This window comes from Drosophila tropicalis, unplaced genomic scaffold, assembly GCF_018151085.1.
Source record: "Drosophila tropicalis isolate 14030-0801.00 unplaced genomic scaffold, ASM1815108v1 contig_859, whole genome shotgun sequence".
Taxonomy (NCBI): domain Eukaryota; kingdom Metazoa; phylum Arthropoda; class Insecta; order Diptera; family Drosophilidae; genus Drosophila; species Drosophila tropicalis.
The window spans coordinates 8,347,043-8,371,066 of record NW_027173353.1 but is presented as its reverse complement, the minus strand read 5'-3'; the positions used below and the strand labels follow the sequence as shown (position 1 = coordinate 8,371,066).

Sequence of the window (24,024 nt, the reverse complement as noted above, 5' to 3'; positions counted from 1 at the left end):
TATAGATAGGTAGGACATCAATGCAGTTAAAAAGATGTTCAAGCATGTAAATTAGCATAGGAAATAGTAACAAACAGGGGGGACTATAAAAGGACATCTCAGGAAGCCACAAAGTCAGCGTTCTATGTCATAATAAATAGAACCATCTCATAGCTAGATTCCGTCATCTCAAATCAGCTGACAATTAATGTAAACATTCATTGACTATAGATGTACATACATATATATGTATATGTGGTTGGGAATGTTCTGTCGGATGCTCTCAGAGAATGTGTCAACATAATGGTTGAGATGCTTCGGATTTAGTAATAACAAAAGCCACGTGCTGCAAAAACATTCAACGAATTGTCTCTCTGTCATGCTGATGGCCAAGGAGCTTCTCGGGTCAGGCGATGCTTTAGGGTTAGTTTAGTCTGTTGCTATAACTCGTCGCGATACAATGCATTCGTTTGTGTAACTGCCATTACTAACAACTGGGAGTGTTTGTGAATTATGTAAAGTGAATTATATAAAAATAAATCAAAAACTCTTTCATATAGTGATACAATTTCCGCAACCCGATCCTAGATATGTTCAAGCAGGTACCTAATCAGTGCATTAATTATTTTAGCCATAATTTATGGCTCTTTTGGTTAGTGGCCCAGCGTTTATCCATAAATTACTAACACAAATCTAATGGCTGACTAGCATTATGGTCTTTAAGGGATAAATTTGCATACCGAATCTCAATCTCAATTGAATAACAGTTACAGCTTGGCTTATAAATAGTTCTTTATATTGAAAATCGATTAAAATAGATTAATAACTTTGCATTTGCAAGAATATACAATAATAAATATACAACAAATAAATACAGAATGTTTAAAACCTCTCTGGATATAATTACAAGTATCTTACAAGTGCTACGACTACTTTTTCCTTTCTAAACCAAATTTCCAGCGACAATTGATTAATCCTTTTAACTTAATTAGGAAACAACGATGGCAGTTCCTGTAGATAATGTTTGAATAAATTATCGTGAAAATGAAAATGTATATGTATATACTAATTTGTGTGATCAGACTGTTGATTTAATTTCAAGAGAGTTTGAATACCATGAATACTATTCAAACTGTTGTTCGACTTCTTGTTGTTCGATATGTATATGAATACAGGATTGAAACAGGATGGTAGGGAAAGGAAATCCGTTGAACTTGAATGCTTCTTTGATATGGATATAAAGCCCCTAAGTACTTGAGCTTAGAGTTTTTCGCCACTGAGATTTACGATATTATAGTAGTTGTGATCGGGAAATCGTTCCAGTTCAATGTAATCCATCTCAGTGTGCAGTAATTTGTCGAGCATCTGTATTATTTCCGCAAACATGGGACGTTCCTGGGGATCCTGCGACCAGCAATAATACATTATATTGTAGAGCTCTCGGCGACAATGTTCAGGCTTTTCGAGACGATAGCCGTCTCTCACCTAAATACAAATGAATTAATCGATGAATTAATCATTATAGAAATGTATGTTTATAACCAATTACCTTGCGCATTACATCGGCAGCTGATATACCAGGATATGGCGTAGATCCGAGTGTAACTATCTCCCACATTAAAATGCCAAAACTCCAGATATCCGATTTTGCAGAAAATATATTATCATATAACGACTCAGTGGCCATCCATCTGAGAGTGAAACAAATGTATTGATGTTTGGATCTATGTTTATATCTACTTACCGTATAGGCAGCTTGCCTTCACTTTTGCGTTCATATATCTTCGATGTGACTACATCTCGAGCGAATCCAAAATCAGCCACTTTGCATGTGTGATCATCCGTAATGAGAATATTACGAGCCGCCAAATCTCTGTGTATAATCTGTTGAGCAAATGTGTCTTAGTAGGTTTTACTTGGCAAAAGAAATCTACTATTAAAGTTATGAATTCTAGATCAATTTCATTTATTATATATATATGTACATATGTACATATATTTATGTTTGATAGATTGCAAAATAGATTATGTATGCACACAACAGAAATGCCACTTCTTTTGCCGCCCTTTGACCCACATCAGGACATGTGTCGGCAAAATTTTATATGCACAGCTCTGAATATTTGAATTGCCGGTGATTGTACTTACTCCACGCGATGTCAGATAATCCATTCCCTTAGCAACTTGATACATAAACGATGTTAAATCACCTGACGTCAGGATATTCGACTTTCCATGTGTGTTTCCATAATGTCTGCAATAACGAAAACAATCAATAAGAACTTTAGTATTTTTTGTTGCCACATCGACTTTGAGGTACTCTTCAAGGAAGAGTTATACTACAGTACCTTTCGGCCCTCGAGTTGCGTAGATAAGTTTGCAGTTTTCCACGATTCACGTATTCGAGGATTACAAAAGTTGGATCCTTATCGGTGCAACAGCCCAATAATTGAACCACATTGATGTGGGGTTCCAGTGACTTCATTACCTGGAAAAGAAACACAGTAATTGTTAAATCAATACAAGGTATACAAGTCTTAGGATATATGTATAATATCAAGACTAGCAAAAACTAATGAAAACAAAACGTTTTTATTTCCATAGGTTCAGAGAATTCTCTTCTTTTGTGGTCAGAATTAATTGTTTCCCAGTTTGTTTGACACTTTTCAATAGAAAAGTTTGCAGATAAATTTGGCAAATTCAAATTGTCCTAAATACTTATCTATGGATAGTTTTATAAAATATGAAGAATATGCAAATTTGTTGGCTGTAGTTGATTTGTAGTTATTGCTAGGTCTTATTAAAGTACATTGTAATCGCCTTACCAACTCTCCGACCGTTTGGGCCAAATTGATGCGGCAAATTGAAACAGAGGTGAGCGTCATTATTCTCACCTGGTGTACTTTTATACTTAGTTATGTAAACAGATACATACATACGAATATTCGTATCTACATGCATATATATATTAATATTGTGGGTGGGATAAAATGGATTCTTTTTCATTTTGTCAGTTGCAGATGTCCCAATGCCACAATGGAGTAACACAAAGCGGTATTTATTAATTAAGCCAAATGGGAATTGTGTCATTTGCGCATGTTGCATCTCATGTGTTGCGGTTTTTGCGGGTGACAATGATTTTAAAAACCAATTTCAACTTTAATTTGTTTGTGGTAGTCCAGCAGACTTTATCTGCAAATCTAATTGTTTAATGTCATCGATCAAAGATCTAGCACCTACGAATTGGCTTAGGGATCTTGAGGACTTTGAGGACCAAAAAGGTTCCCTTAATCTAATTGTTGGTCTCTTGGCATAGAATTATTATTTAATTTTTAACTTTAACAAAGAGTTTTAATTTCTACAAATACCAAGACATTGTGCAATCCGATTTAAATTATAAAAACTTTTATAATTTGCTCACATCTCTTGGGCAAGTTTTTGCCAACAAATTTTCTAACTACTTAACTTGACTTCAAACTTTACGCAAATAATGCATCTATCTTTCGAGCAACAGGAGCCAAGTGGTGGGTGTGTGTGTGCCCACAACCAGGAGAAAAAAAAGTGCATGGACAATGGGTTCACCGCAAAGCAAAGTGTCGACCGCACCAACACGAAGCCAGCGGAGTCCTTGTAGAGTTCAAAACTAAGTCGAGTGGAAGCCAGCGCACGACCATTAATAATTTTCCATTGTTTTAAAATTAAAGTGCAATTATTCTCGTTGCTTGGGTAATCCGCAAAACATGATATACTGCCACATCTTCGTGGTTGCTGTAGCACATGGTGGCTTCTGTCTCCCGGCGTTCGTACGAGGAACAAATGCGCCTTTAATGATGAAGGACGCACGCTAAACGGCAACTCAACACTGCGGAGCATCTAAACCGAACAGCATCAGCCGGGTTTGGCTTGTGTCAACAACAACAACAACTACAACAACAGCAACACGAAGGAAAACAACAGCCCCAACTCACCTCATCCTGATAAGGACCAAGGCCAACCGAGTAAAAGTAGGCGCCCAATGCGCAGGTCGTTCTCCAATGGGAGAGTATTCTGGGCCATTGACTATAAATGCGGATACAAGGAAATAGTAGCAACAGGAATCAGTTTATTCCAAGGCGTCGGAGCGCGTGGTATTCTAACCGCCCAAGAGTACAATTACTTGCCATCAATTTTGAATTCGTTCCGTTCGTTGGCTTCTAATGTAAAAAAAAGAGGCCTGTTAGAGTTGTGTTTGGCCCATCTACTGACAAGGGTCTTGGCCAAGTTGGCTGGGCTTACTCGCAGGCAGCTTCGGTCGTTTGCTGCTGCTAATGTGAAGCCTTCTAATTAGTGATATTTCTTGTAACCATCAATCAGGTTTGTTGTACACATTATGTTTTCTGCTCTATAGTGATAACCCCATATAAGGTACTTGCTTACATATATCATCAAGACCTATTTAGAATTTTCAAAGTTTAAACAAAAAAATAACGCGAAATCAAGTACTCGAAGTAACAATCAAACATCTTTTTTTACATCTTTACAATCAACAACCAATTTAGTTTTACTACCAATTTATTCCAATCATAATCGGGTGTTTATATAAGTTGGTACTACATATGTTTGTTATAATAAACATGCTATTAGTTATATTTTATATCTTTCTTCTATCTGTGATTTCTATACTCAGAGATATATTTTATATTTACTTTTAATTCAAAATGAATCATAGATGGGCCTTCAAAATAAAGTCTTTTCAAAAAAAGGTATAAGAAAGATATCCCCAAAAGATTTCCTACTCTCATTAACATTTAAGTACATCTGAAAGTTACTTCATTTTCAAGACTTTTTTCTGTTACTAATATTTAGTCTATGAACACAAATTTAGTTAAACTTTGCCTTCAAAAGGGTATGGAACTCAATTCATTGTTATTTCTTGCAATATTTCCGAAACAATGGAAGAAATCAATTTTAATTATTGGTTGTAGGTATAAACAAACATTCATGAAAGCAAGTAGATGTCTGTGTGCATGTCGTTGCCAAGGCTAACACATACATGTGTACATTCGCCATAAATATATGACAGTATGTAGTTATGTCACTGTGGGCGACACGGGCATTTGTTCAAAGTGTTGATTATATTAAATAAATGTGCATGGATATGCACAATGTTTGGATAAATCATGTTGGTCCGGTGGAAACGAAAACCTGTGCGGTAAAGTGTGCGTTCAAAATGCCAGCCGCAATTGAGTTTATAGATTCGCCATAAAAATAAAAATATTAAATATATAAAGTGCAATTGGCTTGCCCTGGCCAGGGTTTTTCTCTTTTCAAAGTTTGCCACTGCCGAGGCAGAGCAGAATTCAGAAAAAAAAAATGTACATATATATGTTAACACACTCACACACACACACACACACACAACCGGGCAGAAGCATGGCCTGTGCGATTGCCGGGCAATGGCAAAACCAGTGAATTCAACGACATAAATTAATAATTTGTCGCAGTAATTTTGGTCTGTATAAATATGCAATGAGCTCGTCACATTTTTATCGGTCAATTGTTTTAAATTTAGCATATTGGCATTTGCCATAGTTATGTATTGACATTATGTTTTGCTTATTTTCATTTGAAATATTACTTTATTAAGCAAAACTCTTGGAGCCCTTTTAAGTATGCTATGTTTGTGATTACATTACAGAAGCTGGTAAATTGGGGATGACACAACCAGAACGACTAACTTTAATTGTGAAAAATCTCTAAGGAAATACATTTTGACATTACAAACTGACACCAACGCTGACAGCTCTTCTCCGTTAAGGACAAAGAGATACATATGGACAAGGACATTGTGCAACAATTGTTTTTCGTAGACAAGCTAACGGAAGAACAACAAATACAAAATGGCCGCAAGCGTCTCATCGCGAAAGTTAGACGAATTGAAGAAGAATAGTTAAGGAATATGGAACCTTTTTTTCACAATTTCTATTTGCAAATTATTTCGTAACATTATAAATGACTGATGCGGCAGATGGATATTAAAGAGAGATTCTCATAAGTTTAGAAAAATGACTTGAAATTTCCATTAAACATGCCAAACATAAAATTTGCACTCTTGGGGCAGCCGCCTTGTCGTGGCATGTGGCAAATGATGATGGCCGGGCAGCGGCTTCCCGGTGCGATTGTGGTGGGTGGGTTTTGGGGCGGCTGTGTGTTAAAATCTGCAAGTCGCAAGCTGGAAGGAAATTCTTTGAAAACTTTCAGCATCGTTAATTTTCAATTTGCAAAACTTTTTCATCTAACCGAAAACCCTGAATGCGAAACTCCGCCAAGGAGCCAGCACCAGTCTCTCAGAGTTCCACTCCCCCGGTAGCCCAGTTAGTGAGATTCAGTCAGTCGGCAGAGCGGGAAGCCTAACCAACGACGAAATGGCAATAAGAAAAATGAGAAAAGCCTGTGTACAATATAAGCAGCAAAAGTGTAAGAGGAAAAGTGTGCTCAACAAATCGTCAGTTTGCTAACTTCTTTTCTAAACGGTTTTTTTTTTTTTTTTTGCTTCCAACAAATTTTTTTCTTAATACATTTTTGCACTTCTTTAATAAGAACAACATAGTAGAAACAAAATCTAGTTGAAAAGATAAAGAAAACAATGCAAAAGTGTTTGAAACTTGGAAAATTTGTCTCCGCTTACCTCTAACTCGGAGAGCAGGTCCTTCTTTTCAACTCCAGTTGCACTTTCCTTTAACGTTTTCACGGCAACCGTTGTCACCCCTTCGGATCCTGAAAGGAAAAAGAGTTAATAATTATTGTTTATTCATCCAATGCCTGACAATTTGAAATGACCTAAACTTATTTCTACCAAGTCAAAGCAGGCAGCAAACTCAGTCAAATAAAAGTAAATATTTAAATACAGCTGCAAGTTAAAAGAATTTCAATGGAAGGACTATAAGAAATGTGAGAGAAAGAGCATTGCTTCATTAGCCACGCTTAGTTCTCTTTGTCACTGTCCATTGCAGCAGAAAATTTGCACAAGCAATCGAATGACCGTGCCGTTGGCGGGGGAAGATGTGGGAGACTATCCTTTGAACCGAGTGGCAAAGGTTTGGCATGCTTCCTCTTCGATGCCACGATTGCTTCCGACGGCCTTCAGGTATTATTATTTATTTCTAAAGTTTTGCTGCTATGCCACACATGCCATGAGGCTACACACACTGCACTTGTCTTTGGTTTTCTGCACTCGCTATCCTTGGCAATGTGTGCATAGCTCTACACGTATGTATATCCATGTCCTTTGTACGTGCTCTTGGAACGTGGGACGCATTGGTGGCAAATGTCGAAAATGTGAAGTAGTAAGCGTTTCAGTGAATATTCGTAAGGGAGAAGCACTCTCAAGTCATGCACATAGCCACATATATTTACTGGACTAGACTGAAATCCACCTACTCAACCGTGCAACAGCTGCTGCTGCTGCTGCTGCTCTGGCACGATGCTGAGTGGCAATGCCCGTGGCAGAGCCAACACAGGTACCGGTACCTTTACCTGGGCAGGTGTCTGCTATACTATTTGCTTAACTTAAAGTTTCACTTGGATAGTTGGTCTTATTGAATTTCTACGCATTGCACAAGCTTTAAACGAAAGAAGCAAGTGGCCCAAGGGTCGGATCGGATGTTGCATTGTTAGTTGAGTCTCAAAAAGTTTAAGGATAGATTTAAATTTTCGTTAAGTGCAGTAATTAAACTAAAGCGTTACAGAATTCACGTTGGTTGGCTTTAAGGATTACCAGTTACTAATTAATATGGCTCACTCCAAACTAAGGACTCTTATCGATTGAATTTCTTTTATCTCGGTTATCCTGTTATTAACTTACCATTCAATTCGTTGGCCTCACAACGCCAAACTTGTCCAAAGGCTCCCTCGCCTAATATGTTGAAAAACTTTAATCGGTGCCTTGGGAATTCCCAACGATCGCTGTTGGCGTCGACACCATGGCCATATCCTGTAGCAGGGCCCACACAGCCAGCCTGAGGACTGGCGCCACCAGTGGGAGGCACCGCGGAAGCGTCACCACCATTTGCGGCACTTGTTGATAGCTGAGACGTTGCCTATGAATCCGATTGCGTTCGAGCATACCGCAAAAAGTAGGTGGGGGGCGGGGGCGGGGCGGAATGGTGAGTAGCCGTGACCGGGCAAATTCGGTTTGTGTTGTTGTTGGAAGATTTAGCGTCGTCGTCGTCGTTGGTTGACGGGGACCGGATTGAATTTGTGTTAGCATTGGCATCAATGATGATTTTATGGCATGCCGTTGTATGTATGTATAAATTGACGTCATCGATGTTGTGTTGGTGTTTATGTCGTGTTTATTGTGCGCCATTGTTTGAAAGATAGAATTCAGAAATGTGTTTTAGTTTATTGAGCTTTCTCTTTTGTTACAGATTTATTTTGCTTTTACGTAATATTGCGTATATCTTCTAGCATTGTTGATAAATTGACGGAATAAATCCAAGTAATATAACAAGATAAAGGAGAGAAAAAAAAGAAGAATATCCGAATCCCCCTTGTTACTTACAGTCATGGCAATCTGCTGATCCCTCTCCCAAGGCACATAACGATTGGCGAATGCCACCGGACCATTCCACTGTTGCATCACCATCGAATTGCGGCTGTCATCAGTCAGAGTGCTGCTCAGTTGGCTTTGATTCGATTTTCTGGCCAGCTCCTCTTTCTCCTTTGACTTCTTCAGATTCTTGCTGATGGCGCACAGTCGTCGACGACACAGATAACCGAATAAAGCTGCCATCACAGCCAAAAATCCGCAGACAGTGACAATTATTGGAATGGTAGTTGATTTAATCGTAAAATATGTTGTTTTCCCCTCGCTTTCCACTGTTTGCACCGGCTTTGTGGCCCCGATAGGTGTCAATTTGGTGCGACTTCTTGGCGTGGTTGAGGTAGTAACTGCTGGCGGAGCAGACGATTTCGATTCGCTCTCCTCCTCACTGTTCTCTCCATGTTCATTCACTGTGGCAGTAGTTGGTATAATGGGATGGTAATAGGGTACAATTGGTTGCTCATAGCCAGTAAGACTTGGTGGGAAATTATTGGAGGGTCTATTGGCATATGATTGGCCATTTCTAATTGACTGGACCCCTGGCAAGCTACCAAATGATGGCAAAAATTTCGATATATTATGCACCACGTTTGATATTGACGACGATGGCGAACGGTAATTAAAGTTATTCTCCTGTGGACCCAATATATTAATAAAGACCTCGGTTTTTGCCGTATAATGTCCATCGGAGACAGTGATGTAGATTAGGAAATTCTCGCCAGCCTGCAAGAAGTTGACACTTTATATAGTCATTGTTTATGTAAGGAATTATATTAAGGACTACTTTGAGTTGTATGTGTATACACACATGCACTTGAAGCCAATATTTGAGCAACACTTATGCAAAGACACATAAGTATGTACATAGTCTGTTATTGGCATTCCAGACCATCTTCAATGTACTCCGTGTTTTGCTTTTCTTTGGCCCCCTTCATGCAAATAAACTACTCTGTTTCAAGTAAGTTTGACAAACAAATTTCAAATTTTCACTGCCACACACATAATCTATGGAAATATATGTATGTGGGCGGCCCTTTAACTTTGTCACACAACATTTATGGATATTTTGGTGAAAACTAATTTCAGACTTACCCGGCCAGCCAGACTCTCGTTGAGATAGACAACTCCCGTATCGGGATCAATGCGAAATGGCAGAGCCCTTGGAGCATTTCCATTACTTCCAGGTTGTGGAAAAATACGCGGCTCGATACCAAACAATAGATCATCTCGATCAGGATCTTCGCCGCTTACTCGTTGGATTACTTGACCCACTTTCTCGGTTTCCGGAATACGCCAATTGCGCTCCCTTACATATAGAATGGGCGGGGCATTTTGATCTTGGGCCTCAGCTGTAAAGTTGAGCATTTAAATATCAATTAAATTTCAAATCAAGTCAAAATTTGATTTAGAAGAGTATGTACCTAATTCGACTTGTTTTTACTCCCCAAAAGGCGTGTATGTATGTATATGTAAATGGATATTTGTGTAGGAACATGAATACATTTAGTTGGAATTGTAAGTTTGGCATTTCAACTGTAAAAACGTGCAAAAGAAAACACGGAGACAGACCATCAAATCATACCCATAACTCACAGAGACATACAAACAAACACATATCTATGTATGAATTCATATCATTCACGTGTTCAAACACGTAGTGGCAAGCTGGTGGCTGGCTGATTGGATGGACGATTACGTGTTGGCGTGTAGGCGGCGGACAGACAAAGAGGATCGTGTACGGGGAACCTCCTGAGCCGGATAATACTTCTGGCATGGTATGCGCGAATATTTCGTAATCAAAGCAAAATTTTAGTATTCATCACCGCATTCTGGTTAATTTTCATAGCCATCTACATGGCTAAGACGCAGTCAGGCAAGGACATTTCCCAGCATTTTGTGGGCGTGGTCATATTAACATTTCTGAGCTGTATGAATAAACAAATGGCACAACTTATTGTACAGAAAACGCTCTATGATTCTCAAGTACTTATTGATTGTTTTAGACATGAAGAGAGAAGCAAATTCACCCACTGTCAATGTTGGCTCACACCTGCAGCTTAATCTGCCATGTTGGTTACGTATTTGGCAAATATTTCGCAATCTGCCTTGGCATCACGACTACATGCCAATTTTTATTTCTTTTAAAATAAACTCAGAGGCTGAATTTTATTTCAAAATGGTTTTAAAAAGAAAGGTGACTCATACATTTGTATATTTACATGAAAACAAGTTTAATGTTTGCGAGAGAATTACGAGCAATTTAACCAGTCCCTTAACCAAGCATCTCGTTTTTTTTTTGGTGAAAGGTATAAACCACATAATAGTGACGTTTGTTCAAATGGCTTTGCCCGATAAAAGGCGTTACGACTTTTGGCGGGTAGTCAGTCCTTGTGAAACGGAGTTACTCCCTACTCAGTAGTTTATCTCAAGTTGCCCTTCCTGTTTTGAGTTTCGAGGCAAAGAACTTGATACTGCTTTTTTTTTCCCCATCATCTAAACGGAACTTAAACTTCAATGGGCGATGAGAGAGGCAACGTGCTGGTTGCCGGTTTACTAACCGGTTATGATGTTTGCTTGTTTTTTATATCTTGGCAGTTTCTCGTACGACCTTCAGATACATGTATACATATGTACATACATATAATATGTATATTGATATATGCTTGTAACTAACAGGGAGAACTCAATATGTATGCATATTATAGTTATTTACAAGCGTAAACACGTATCTGCATATTTACACAATGATTTATACTAAAATATAAAGTTGTCTGTGCTCGTCTCCCCCGACACCGTCTTAAAGAACTCACTCAAAGAAAGACGTGAAATTGTGAACTCCAATTTCTTATTCATGTCTTTTGCAAATTGTAGTCAGTCTGCATCTTGATGTTGGCGTACTCTAGTGCCACTGAACTTTTTATATATTTGTCCGTATACAAACATTCATCTGCGTCAATGGTCTTGTCCATTGGCTTCAATTGTCACCCACAAACATTGGAAAGTTCAAACTCTGATGAATTCAACGCCTCCGCCAGCTCCACTAAACCCCCAATTATCAGTTCATGGTGGGTATTATGTGTATATGTCATCGTCACATGAAAAATGCGGACATGAATTCATGGTCAAGGTGCTGGTGTGTATATTCAGTTTGTCTTTTCAGTTTCATTTGCTTCGCCCACCATGAGCATCCACTTGAAGAGTTTTTGCTCCATTCTCAAGATTAAAGAATTTGAATACAATCAATTATCATTTCTATGGTTTACCATTGGGACTCTTTGCTTAAAACTATGCTTCATGGCTCAATACTGATATGTTTTCCTTCAACTGATTGTATAGTTTGTACAGAAGTTCTAACAAAGTTTTGGCATTGTGACTTTTAACTACGAAATTCTATTAAATTCAAGCCATTTGACAGCAGTTAAGGAACATTCAAAATTTGGCTAAATCCAACACTTTTATTTTAAGAATAAGGCTTGAAAAACTTACGATTATCATCAGTAAAAAACTAAAACTGGAAGTTAGCCAGACTAGCAAACTTTATACAAAAATATCTGACTGTGACTATGGTTGATATCCAAAACGGAGTTGGCATTGGCTACAGACCAAGAAGAGAGTGCCAAAATGCATGAATTTTCCATGTATAGAGCACCTTACCCATGTCTGGGTCGCGAACTGCCGGCAGCTTGGTGACACCAAGTCGCGGCGCGGGTCGAAAGCTTTTGTTCCCTGTGGCTTAATTTATTTTTGGGATTTGCGGAAACGACCCACAAGTTGTGCCAAGATGACAGCAGCAAAGTTAAGCAATTGTTTTTATAACAGCTGGGCAAATATACCGCCATTCACACACACACACACACAAACACTAACCCAGAGAAAATGGCATGCAAAATGGCGGAAAGTAAAGAACGGAATTCATTTGGACAACTAGCAAAGTTAACTTGCCCAGGCTTGGTAAGCTTCTTTAAGCCACAGCCAACCGCAAAACGAATTCGAAGATGATTTTTCTAACCTAACTTAGAACATCATAAAGTTAATACTTGGAGATTTATGGCAAAATAAAACAACATATAAATCTTCACATTGTTATTTATATTAAAAGTTTTTCAAATTGTTATTTGTGTGCTTACATGATAATTAAACAAAAAACATTGCATGCTAATAATTTTAAAGTGTAACAAAACTTTTCCGTCATCACTTTCATTATGTATTTTCTTTTTGTTTCCCCACATTTATCTACCCATGGGGCATGGGCTTGCTATACATATATTAACAATCCAATTTGTAACCGGAAGTGAAATAGGGAACTTTGCTTTCAATTTCCGACAATCGAACTCGAGGCCTTTTTCATTTTACAGCCATCAACCAAATTGTGAATGGACAGCCAAATAAAAGAAGAATCGAGCAGAAACAGTTGAAACAAACATTTCATTTAAACGTAAATTAAATTTCCATTGTATTATTACCTTGTTGTAAGCATATTGAGACTATTGCCGCTGCAATAACTGTTATGGCCAGCAATAAACTGGTTCTATTTATCACCAGTGACGATGATGAGCTCCTCCTGGCCAGCGAGTGGTTGAGGCAGGTTTCAGGTCGGTCGTGATAATAATCCATTATAAAATCAACCGCCTAAGCGGTATCCTGCCTGTTGACTCGATGAGCTGTGACAACACGTTAAAAATTTAATCAAAAAACTGGCTATACGCATATGCAAAACATACGTCCATCCATTTGCATGAATATGCATAGTTGGTGGAACTAAAGCAAGCAAAATAACATGGGGGAGATGCCGCAGGACGGCCCTGCATGTCCTTTTTGCCTAACATGCAGGATTCATGTGGTTGCGACAGGCTCATGTTTGGCCTGGCTAAACAGAGGCAACTTGACGCAATATCAGTGTAAAGTTGCATTAAATAAACCTAGAGTGGCATCTATTTTAACGTTTTTTGGCATTGAGTTTGCAACTAACCAAAAAAAAGAAGCAACAAAAAGGCCCCAGTCATTGAGGGTAATTGAATAAAAGAGAATGGCGACGAAGTGGCGGCACGACAGAGACAACTATTGCGATGCAAACGCATGAACTACGCATTCATTTATTCTTGTATCCCATTTGGAGAAATATTTAATATTGTTAGATACATTTTTCTTTTTTGGCTATTATGCAAATTCAGTAAACACACACAGACACACACACACAGATGTGTGACTCACTGACGAAATTCAAATCTGTAAAAAAATGCTTCGTACTAGGAAAACGTACACATCACACTTGGCTAAAAGAAAATATTGTTTGCAACTTGAAGCGGGTCGGCGATTTCTCTTTTTGACTTGTATGGCGTCGGATGCATGGCGCAATAGTAAGCTCAAATGGGCAAACCCCTCTATATATATATACATATATACACATACATATATACGAAGAGGTTTATATATTGTATTTACGCAGCTCAAGATGTCAGAGTATTGGCAGCTTCAAGATAGAAAGAGATACAGACAGTGAGACAGAGAGAGAGAGAGAGAGACAAAAGAGGAGTATTGATTTCAGCAGCCAGTTACTTAAACAATTATTGAGCAACTGTTTAAAAACGTACAAAGAATTTAACGTTATTAAGTGTGAGAAATATTTGTAGTCGTCTGTATGTATAGATCCAACTTTTCTGGCCGTATGTATTGCTTATGCGTATATCTAGTCACTGAGATAAACTTGTATCTTTATGTCATTCATTTACTGATTAATCTCTCGATTAAACACTTGCACATATATGATATACATATTTTTGTATATCCTGATTGATATATATTACATTTTTTGATTTGTATGTAGGCACTTTTTGAGCACTCAATTGAAAATATGTATAAATTAAACACAAAAGCAAATGGAAACAGGTATTTACAATAACTTTCTCGGCTTCGCGGTTCAGCTAACTTCAGCAAACGAATGTCGAGCGAACGTTGCGCTTGGAAACGCGGCGACTGGTTAACTGAGACCTGAACTGTCTGCGTTGCCCTGCCAGACGGTGCTCATGCCGATCTCTCGAGCTTCGACTAAAACCAAAAACTTGTTTTGCACCCAAAAAAAAGCAACGAACTTGACATTCTCTCAGTGTCTCTCGCTCGCCATTTCCCCTCAATTTCATTTCTCTGGCTGTGGAACGTATCTGCGTTCTGCAGATATATTCATTTTTACTAAAAATAATCCAAATTTCTCAGTTGTTTTCAGTTAATAAACTGTCAAGCGAACTAACCTTGACAACTGCCAAACTGTTGCACCTCCATGGCGGATACTTTATAATTTCTTATCAATACTTATATATATTCCATACTCTAACTTAGGTAGTTTCGTTCCCAGATCTTAATATAAACTCAAAGATGCAATTAATGTCTTCACATTTTTAAAATTTAGGTCTAAGTTTATTAGTAAAATTGTGTTACATTCTTCGTTTATTGCCTTTTAACTCTACTTGTTTTAAGAAAATAGTGTAATTATTTAACTTTAAATGCTGTTAAATATTTCATCTAGCAGTCATCACAAGCACGTATGCTGATCGTCCATTATTAACTCCCTGTTCTCAGATCAAATACTCTTATATATGGATTTGTTTGAATCTCTATTGATGACGCAGTCCTCGGTAGATGAGTTGTCTAAGTGACCCAATCATTTAGTCAACTGAACAACGAGGATCCGGGTTAGAATCCCAGAGTAGTATATGGATGTAGTTCTCATCTAATTGTAAGCCGAAGTCCTTGTTTGCCAGTACTTGTACAATATAGTTAGGTTGTTAGTTTACAACTACAATATCCTACACTTATAATCATAATAATTATAATTATAATTGATGACTGATTGATTGCTGACTACGCTTTATTTTGCCTAAAGCCAATACTTTTTTGTGCATTTTTCGTATTATTGTTGATAAAAAAGAATGGACAGCGAAAACTAACATTCATATTCGCAATATAGAAATACCAAACCAGAAGATTTAGTAAATGGCTCACAGAAGTTTTTTAAAGTCCAAAATCAAATATTGTGTTTATTAATATCAATCTCAAATCTAGATCTTAAAGATAAATTGATACTTTTGCGAAAACTAAAACAATCAAAATATATGTAAGAAGAAAGTATAGTATATAGTATACGAATCATAGCTCGTTTTACCTAGAACTTTGTCAAACAATAGTGAAATAATGATCCGAATTACATACATATATACACCTTTTAAAAGGGGCCAACTAATGGAATGTTGTCCATCATAGAGTACTTTCTCTCATAAAATAGGCCTTTTGTTCTAATAAAAGGAAGCCAAAACGATTATCCATCAATTGAAACAGTGCATTGAGCGAAAAGCTCTCTTGCGAGTGAAAGCTCCCTGATATTGCATTTCAACAACGCGGTCGCGGTCGATAGCGCGGTCGACAACGTTGCTAACGACAACGACATCGACACCGAAAACCAAAGCAAATCAGCAACTCTTTTAGTCCTCCCCCCACACCTCGCCCTCTGTTTCGCCGGACTGTAGGCAATAGACAAAGATATGAAATATAACAGCCAATGTTCGAACGAGACTTTGGTGCCACCGATTAGCAATGCATTGCAATAAAAGAGACTCTAGTACGATGCACCGTTAGCGTCGGCTGCGCATTAGTCATCGAGAGTGGGTGGCAGATGGGGGCATCTAAATCATACTGATTGTGAGAGATACAGAGGCGACGAGTATGAGGCTTAGCTCGGGTCTGACAATCAGTCCACCGTTTAGTGTCGTGACGTAAAGTAAACAAGTGGCTCGTGGTGCTCTTGGACATACATATTAATAGGTACGAACTATACCCACTAGTTCATCGAATTTTGTCGCCATGAAAAGGGGCTTGAGTTTAGTTTGGTTTCTATAATATAAATAATCTATTCAGTTTATGCAGTTCATCAGCTGTGCCTACATCATTGGAGAGAGTGCGTACATACATATGTTTTGGGTATGGGACAATTTATTTCCCTTGCAATCATTCAATTGATGCCGAAACCGCGATGGAGACACTTGTTAGCGATGTGCAATCTTGTCAAGCTTCAAATACAGTGTTCAGTGTTGACATAGATTTACCCAAAAATAAAATGCTCTTCTGGGGGACTTATACAAGAAACAAAACATTTCTAAATACAAACAAGTAATGAGATTGGTTGAAAATACTAAAACAAAAGAAATTCGTTTCATAATCTAATTGAAAATTCACCCAATAATTAAGTGAATTATGTATTGAGAAACCTAAAGATAGAAGTGATTCTAATGTCTATCTAATCCTCCGTCTATCTCAAGATATGAATACCACTTAAATCCCCACAACTACAAACTGATCACTCCAAAAGATTATCTATGATATAATGACCAAAAATCACGCCAATCGAAGCATTCGAATCTTTACTGAATTTGTTTGGGAAACATATTAACTAAGAATTTCTGTTTTAATGTTCGGTACCTCTCAAACAATTGAGTTTATATCAATAAACTTGACCTAATGCACTTGTAGATTATAGATTTTGGCACTCTGTACATTAGAGTGGATCAAAAAATATGAAATATACTACGAAAACCATCAAATTAGTTTGACTCTAAGGCATTGAGTTCGAAAATCTGAATTTTTAAGTTTTTTTTTTCCACTCAAAAAGCATTCCAGTTTCTCTTTTCCATTAGCAGAAAAATGCAATGTCTTAATATATATGTTTAGGTGAAATACATAAGTTTTTATATCTATTATCATTTACACAAATCATTATAATTTACTTCAGCTGACCCACTAGGCGTATACACAATATTATTGGCAGTAAAGCAGACTCAAATTTCGAAAAACTATGTTTTTGGTCCACCCTAATGGACATCTTGTATACTTAGCCCATTACGTATATAAAGTAATCTAGACATATAACGAAACCCACAAATGTTTTTAGTAGCACAGATGTGAGAGAAACGATAAGAATTATTTGTTATTGCAGCCGCCTATAACTGATAAGAAACAAATTTCGATTTCGTATTCGTTTGTTGTCGTTTTGGGAACTCATCTGAACTCATTCACAGTTAGTATGTTGTGTTCTTAGCTCAGATACGTCAGAAATAAACTGCAATAATTTATTGAAAAGACAGTTTCGTAAGAATGTAATAAGAACTTTCTATTCGGTATTTTGAATGGGCTAACGATAATCTAAATGGAAGTGTGCATTTGGGGTTATGTCTGCCATAAATTACTCCGACAAAGAGATACCTTCGGCTTGCCCCCAAAAGCTGCCCTTTAACTCTGCCCCGTGGTGTCAGCAATTCTTTTTTATTTTTGCCTATAGGTACGTAGGCATTTGGTGCCTTCGATGGTTGCCTGTATTGGCCCTGTTTTTAAATAGGTCGAGCATTTTGTGTTTCTGCAACGGTGTGGATATCGAGGTAGTAAGTGTCTGTGTGTGTGTGTGTGTGTGTGTCTTCATCGAATGTTCAGCAGCTGTTACTGCATTTATGTATGCACATACATAAGAGGACCTGTGTATGTACGTCAGATGGTTCTGAAAGGCTTAACAGCGATGGCGGCCATTCAAATGAATCCGTGGCCATGGAAGCTCTTTCTATCTCCCTCTATCTCTGTTTCTCCTTCTGTATTTCCCTTAATATTGAAGTGGCTTGCTTCGTTGTCATATAAATCTGCAATGCTGCACACTGAAAACTACAAACTCAAAGAACAACCAAGGCCGAAAAACTGAGTCCTAATTCGGTCGTGCGAATCAGCTGAAAGCCAAATCTGAAGACTTACCTCATGTCAGAATATTCTTCAATATTTATTTAAAGTGTTCAAGCTCAGCAGGCGTACTTGAAATAAAAAATCATATATTTTCCTTTGAGTTTACCAATTTGCTTGATTGAAACGAAAACCAAAGAGACAAGCATTTTATCCTTGGCCCGTTATCAATTCGCCTCGTTATGGCATTGCAAATAATTTATACCTGACGATGCCATGGATTATGTCTTGTCTTTTGTCATAATGGCACAGTTGTGCCATTTGAGAGGATTGATACTTGAATTTGCATACCCACTCGAACCCACACACATTGACGTGCTCACACACACACACACAGAGATTCACATGCCTACCAAGGATACAAATAAAAGTAGATACTTCTCTATGTCAATGCATCTTTTATGGTCGAGGAATAAGTTTGCCATGAATAAACGAACGCCTCCTTCAATTCGTAGAGAATTAGATTAGTTGCTTATGTATATTTTATCTGCAAGTCAATAAAAATGTTATACGAGTATCCTTTGCTCTAGGGAAAGGAAATGTCACCTGAAAAAAAGAAAAACAAAGAGCTGTCATAAATATTTGAAAAGACTTTTAAATCGTTACTCAATGTACAGTTTTCTAAGAGAAGATAAGTAAATGGCAAAAACAAAAATATACAGAGATTTATTTACTAAAAGAATATTCAGAATCTTTCCAAGTTTCTTCCCAGTTAGCTTAGTAAGCATGGAGTAGGCAAATTTCTTTAGATCATCTGAATGCTTTATGTATAAAGGGTAGGACAAAAAAACAATGCTCCGAAAAAGATTATTTGCACAAGTGAATTCTACGTACATACGTGGGCACTCTCATCCAGGAAGGAGGAACGTGTCAGGCAGAGGCCAAGCTAAACGCATGTCAAGCGATTAAAAGTGCAATATTTCATATTAAGTCATGTAAAAATATCATAAATCATATTTTTGTTTTGTTTTGCCCTCACTGACAAGGTCGATTTATCTGTCAGCGTGCTTGTGGCCCTGGCTTTTATTCAGGAATTAAATGGGAGTTTAAGGATGGGTCCTTTAGGAAGACATGAATAAAAGCATTTTAATGCAGGTGCTGTGACTTCTAATTCTAATTACTTTCTGATCTGATCTAAATTTTATTTTTCATTATTTATTTCTATTTCCAGTTGATGATACTTCAATCAAGCTGATGAGGCTTCACTTTCATACCTTTTTTTTTGCTAGATAGTTAATAAATTGAATGAGACCATGTGTCCTTCACACCGAAATCGTTCCTTTGTCTATCCGGCTGTAATTGTTGTTGTACTGCAAATAACCCTACAACTAAGAGGCATCGATTCTAGCATTCAGATGCAACAGCAGTCGGTGGAAAATGAATACACTATTTATGAACAGCCCCAAGAGAAAATGGAACAAATGAAAACAATAAAAGATCAAAAGTTAATAGTTCGACTGCCATCTAACTCACTGCTCAAGTACACATCCTATAAGGATGTATCTATACTACACTTTAGAATGCCCCAAAATTCTAGGACAGCAATTTTTAGCTTTAAGGCCTTTGAGGAATCCAAGGGCACATTTCGTAAGTATTTAATTGCATAAACAAAAATTCTATTTATTGATTATGGAATACTTGCAGAAAGAAAATGTAAAGTTAAAGATGTAACACTACACCTCAAAGCGGGCAGTTACCCAGTGATTAGCCCAGAGAATATTACCTTTCCCAAGCACTTTCTCAGCTCTGACCAAAGGTAAGACCTTGCCCCACTAAAAGTCTCCCTTAAACTTAGAAATAATTCAGTAAAGTGGGAAAAATTCAATCAAAATGGAGTCCAATATGCATCCTGAACTAATTTAGAACTACAAATATTACTAGTTAGATTAATTAGTTCATTGTTTACGACAGGGAATGAATAGTTCTTTGATTATTTCAATTTTCGTTTCAGATTTGAAATTTACGATTTGCAGTTTCAGTCGAATGAGCAGGAACAGCGCATTACAGTGAATGGTCCTTATATAGGCAATTGGTTTGCGGTGGCTTTCGTTAGTTGGACAGATCCCAATAACGATCGCATAGAGCAGCAAGGTAAAAATCGCAATAATCGTAATTTTACATAAATTAGGCAAATAAATGTTGCTGATTGCAGGACTGGCGGCATCATGTGACACATTGCTACTAGGCGAGATGTCGGTGTCCAGCTTCAAACCGATTATCATAAATAATGGTCAAGCACATCAGGGTAATCTAACGAGCAATGGTCTTACTCAGCAGCAACAACAACAACAACAGTACAATAGAGGCGTCAATGTCAGCAACAGCAGCCCGTACAACATATCCCAGCCAAGAGCCGTAGACAATCCCGTGACCCCCGATGAGAACTATATAGTGCAAAATTTTGACAGCCATAGACCGGCCCGTGCTCTGCCCCCGAAGCAACAAAGCCAACATTCACATTCACCGAAAGACGATGCACAATCTGGTGGTGTCAGTATAAAAGCCACCGGATCTGCTCAAACTAAAAACTTCACGCACACCGAATTCTTGTCGAGAGTTGAGGATGGTGGCAACAACAACAATAACAGCAATAGCAATAGCAACAACAGCAACACCGAGTGCTCGGAAAACAATGAAATCATTTACAAGTTCTATGTACCGGACGACATTGGTGTGGCCACAGTACGCATCTCCTTTGCACAAGTTTGCGTGAACTGTGCGGATGTCGGTTTTCACGTGCAGGCAAATGCATATCCGTGGAGCGGCTGCGGCAGTGGTGATAGCTGCAGGGAGTCCAACCATATCCATAGCACTGTTATCCGTCCGAATCAGACGGAGGAAATCTCAATTGAGTTTTACGTACAACCAAGCACATGGCACTATGCCACGCTCAAGTTTGTAAGTGAAACGGACGGGATTTGGCTCTGTACGGCCGGTGCTAATAAACCAACAGAACAGGCCAGTGTTTTGACAGCGTCGATGAAGGACTTGCTGGGTGCTCGATTTAATCAACGAACAAAGTCCCAATATCGTTTACGTCGTCAGAACACCAACAGCATTAATGCGGAAAGCTCACAGGATGTGTTGGGCTATGAAATGCGAATTGACTTTGACTTGCCGCAATCGATTAATACATCGCTTGAAGCTAAAAATGAATCCAACACGGTGAACTCCTGGCAACCAAATCGTTTTCGTAATATGGACTTTTATCCGCTGCTGCGGCAGACGTATCGCGAGTTCTTTATGTTTGATTACGATCTGCAGCCAGATATAAACGGAACTGTGCCAGTTGTGCTTAACTTAACAGCCCAATCGGCGGCAGGATTTGCCTTTGATGTGGGTGAGGTCTACGACATTGGTGGTACCCTTACGTATGCGGTGTCCATGAAGCATGGGTCACGTTCGAGCAGCGACATAAAGACTCCACCACCCACCTTGTCGCCATCGTCCGAACGTGGCGGCATATTGGCTGAGAGACTAATAGGCGATCCTAATTCGGTGGTAGAGCCGGGTCAGTCATCAAGAACCAACCAAAGTATGCAGATTATAGTGTGCATGCAACTGGGCGAGCCGGGAGTGCCCACTTGGCCGGACAAGTGCCGCTACGGACAGCGGCTAAGACAAGCATCCATTATAGTTAACAATACGGAGAGCATGGGACTAGTTCATGTGCCCTTTCCCGAAAGTGGCCGTTGGTAAGTCTTTCCAGTTACGATTTAAGATTTGAGACTAATTCTTATCTTCATTTAGGTATGTTACAATGGGCCTCTATTGTCACGGGGCAGAAACCGCACGCGTCACCATTATCGAAAGTGTCAAGGATTTCATCCGTCAGCATGTTCGCCTGCTCGATGACATGAACTTTCCTTGTCCTTGCGCCAACAGTGCCAAGAGATATGCAACTTGCATTGAGTCCAACGACTGCATAGCCAAAATGAACGAAACGGAAACTCTCAAGGTGAAGGAGTGCATGATGGATTTCAAGTGTACCCCCGATTACGAGGATATGACACGGCTCTTTGAGATACACCACAAGTCGGCGACGGAACAGCATGTGGCTTTGGATAACTGCAATACTTCGGTGATATTTTCAATCTCCTCAAGTCCTTGTGTTGCCGGGCGTTGTGGCCGATATGGCCGTTGCTATCACTACATGTCCGGGGGCTTTGTATTCTCCACCTGTGTGTGCACCAAGGGCTATCGCGGCTGGGACTGCACAGAAGATTCTCAGATTCCATCGAGCATGTCCATTCTGTTGGCATCATTGCTGCTGACATTGAGCAACCTGCTCTTCCTTCCCAGCATTTACATGGCAATACGTAGACGCTATTATACCGAAGGTGTTATTTACTTCTTTACCATGTTCTTCTCGAGTTTCTATCACGCATGCGACTCGGGTGAGGACGAGTACAGTTTCTGCCTGGTTAAAATAGGCGTGTTACAGTTCTGCGATTTCTATTGTGGCCTTCTGAGCATCTGGGTAACGCTCATTGCCATGGCCCACATCCGTCCGCAATTCGTATCGCTGCTCCACATGCTGGGAGCCATACTGCTTGCCTTTGGCACAGAGCTGAACAAACAGAGCCTTTGGGTGTTCCTAGCGCCAACATTGAGCGGCATTTGTGTCATCTCCACCAGCTGGGGCATACGGTGTTCAAAGACTCGAAAAGTGTTCCCATCCCGAGTCTATTTGGCAGTATTCATGCCGCTTGGACTATCTCTTGTTGCCCTCGGCCTGGCCTGCTATGCCTTCCTGCAGACCAAACAAAACTATTATATTGTCCACTCGGTGTGGCACATGGTAATGGCCCTCAGCATTCTATGCCTTCTACCGTCTCGTAAGTCCTTTATACCGAAATGGTAGCATACGGACTCCTCCAGTACCAGGGAGCGTCTGCTTACCGATCCGGAGTTCCACATGTGAACGGGCCGATGCAAAATGCTCCTTCACACAGCACCCATACTTATGCCCTCATCCCTGGGGTGAGAACAAAACATACAGGACTAAAGCAACAATACCAAAATGAGTTAGTTACACTCGGCACACTTACCACTCGTACATACAAAATGGGACTTTATGTCATCACACACCTACACTTAAGTGATTGTTGTTCCCACACTCATGGTGTACCTTCGCAATGAACCATAATACTCATTAATTTAGAAGCTAAACGATTGCGGAATCTGTGGAACTGTAACTACTAATACCCTAAGCACTGAAAGTTCTCTAATTGCTAAGATGCACGGATAAATTGAGCGACAAATATATCGCATTTGTATTCATATATTTTTATGCATCTATAAGGAATGTAAACTTAATTGAAAATCTTAGCAACAATGCCAAATAATCCAGATTGCACACTAACAAACTGTTTTTATTTTTAGATATGAATGTATGTATGTATGTAAAAACCTATTTGAAAAGCCTTACTAATCTAAGTGAAAAGCACATAAGCAAAAATATAATTGTACATACTTGTACGCAACTAATATAAGATATGGAGCAGACTGCACTTTTATGTAGAATGGGATTTTTTCAAGACAATGTCTCGTACTATAGATTGCAAATAAATAACAGATAATGTGTACATTAATCTCTTAAATTCTTAATTATATTGAACTCTTTAACCCTTAAGATCTACGTAAATATCAAAGTGGTGCAAGGACTCGTATTTCCGGTGAACAGCTTTCGGCGG

General features: G+C 38.7%; 2 protein-coding genes across 7 annotated transcripts; one reads left to right on the top strand and one right to left on the bottom strand.

Moving 5' to 3' along the window:
- Positions 1-474: 474 nt before the first annotated feature.
- LOC137582893 (uncharacterized) lies at positions 475-23,835 on the top strand. Of its 2 annotated transcripts, none has more exons than XM_068297636.1 (6): positions 475-581; positions 19,500-19,915; positions 19,973-20,084; positions 20,280-20,419; positions 20,481-22,023; positions 22,079-23,835. In XM_068297636.1, exons 2-6 carry the CDS (start codon positions 19,582-19,584, stop codon positions 23,190-23,192), a joined length of 3,243 nt encoding a protein of 1,080 aa, XP_068153737.1. In that variant the 5' UTR covers positions 475-581; positions 19,500-19,581; the 3' UTR covers positions 23,193-23,835. The 2 variants fall into 2 exon arrangements, with proteins under 2 accessions (XP_068153737.1, XP_068153738.1); XM_068297637.1 differs by lacking the exon at positions 475-581 and adding an exon at positions 16,358-16,375.
- Positions 1,049-14,556, bottom strand: Cad96Ca (tyrosine kinase receptor Cad96Ca). Of its 5 annotated transcripts, none has more exons than XM_068297639.1 (11): positions 14,458-14,556; positions 13,027-13,224; positions 9,656-9,912; positions 8,522-9,286; positions 7,823-8,057; positions 6,647-6,735; positions 2,328-2,467; positions 2,128-2,233; positions 1,724-1,863; positions 1,529-1,670; positions 1,049-1,464 (listed from the first exon to the last, which is right to left on the bottom strand). In XM_068297639.1, the coding sequence occupies exons 2-11, from the start codon at positions 13,175-13,177 to the stop codon at positions 1,240-1,242; spliced, it is 2,250 nt and encodes a 749-aa protein (XP_068153740.1). In that variant the 5' UTR covers positions 13,178-13,224; positions 14,458-14,556; the 3' UTR covers positions 1,049-1,239. The 5 variants fall into 5 exon arrangements, 4 of the variants coding, with proteins under 4 accessions (XP_068153740.1, XP_068153739.1, XP_068153743.1 ...); XM_068297638.1 differs by having other exon boundaries at positions 14,368-14,525; XM_068297642.1 differs by lacking the exon at positions 14,458-14,556 and adding an exon at positions 14,155-14,332.
- Positions 23,836-24,024: the final 189 nt, after the last annotated feature.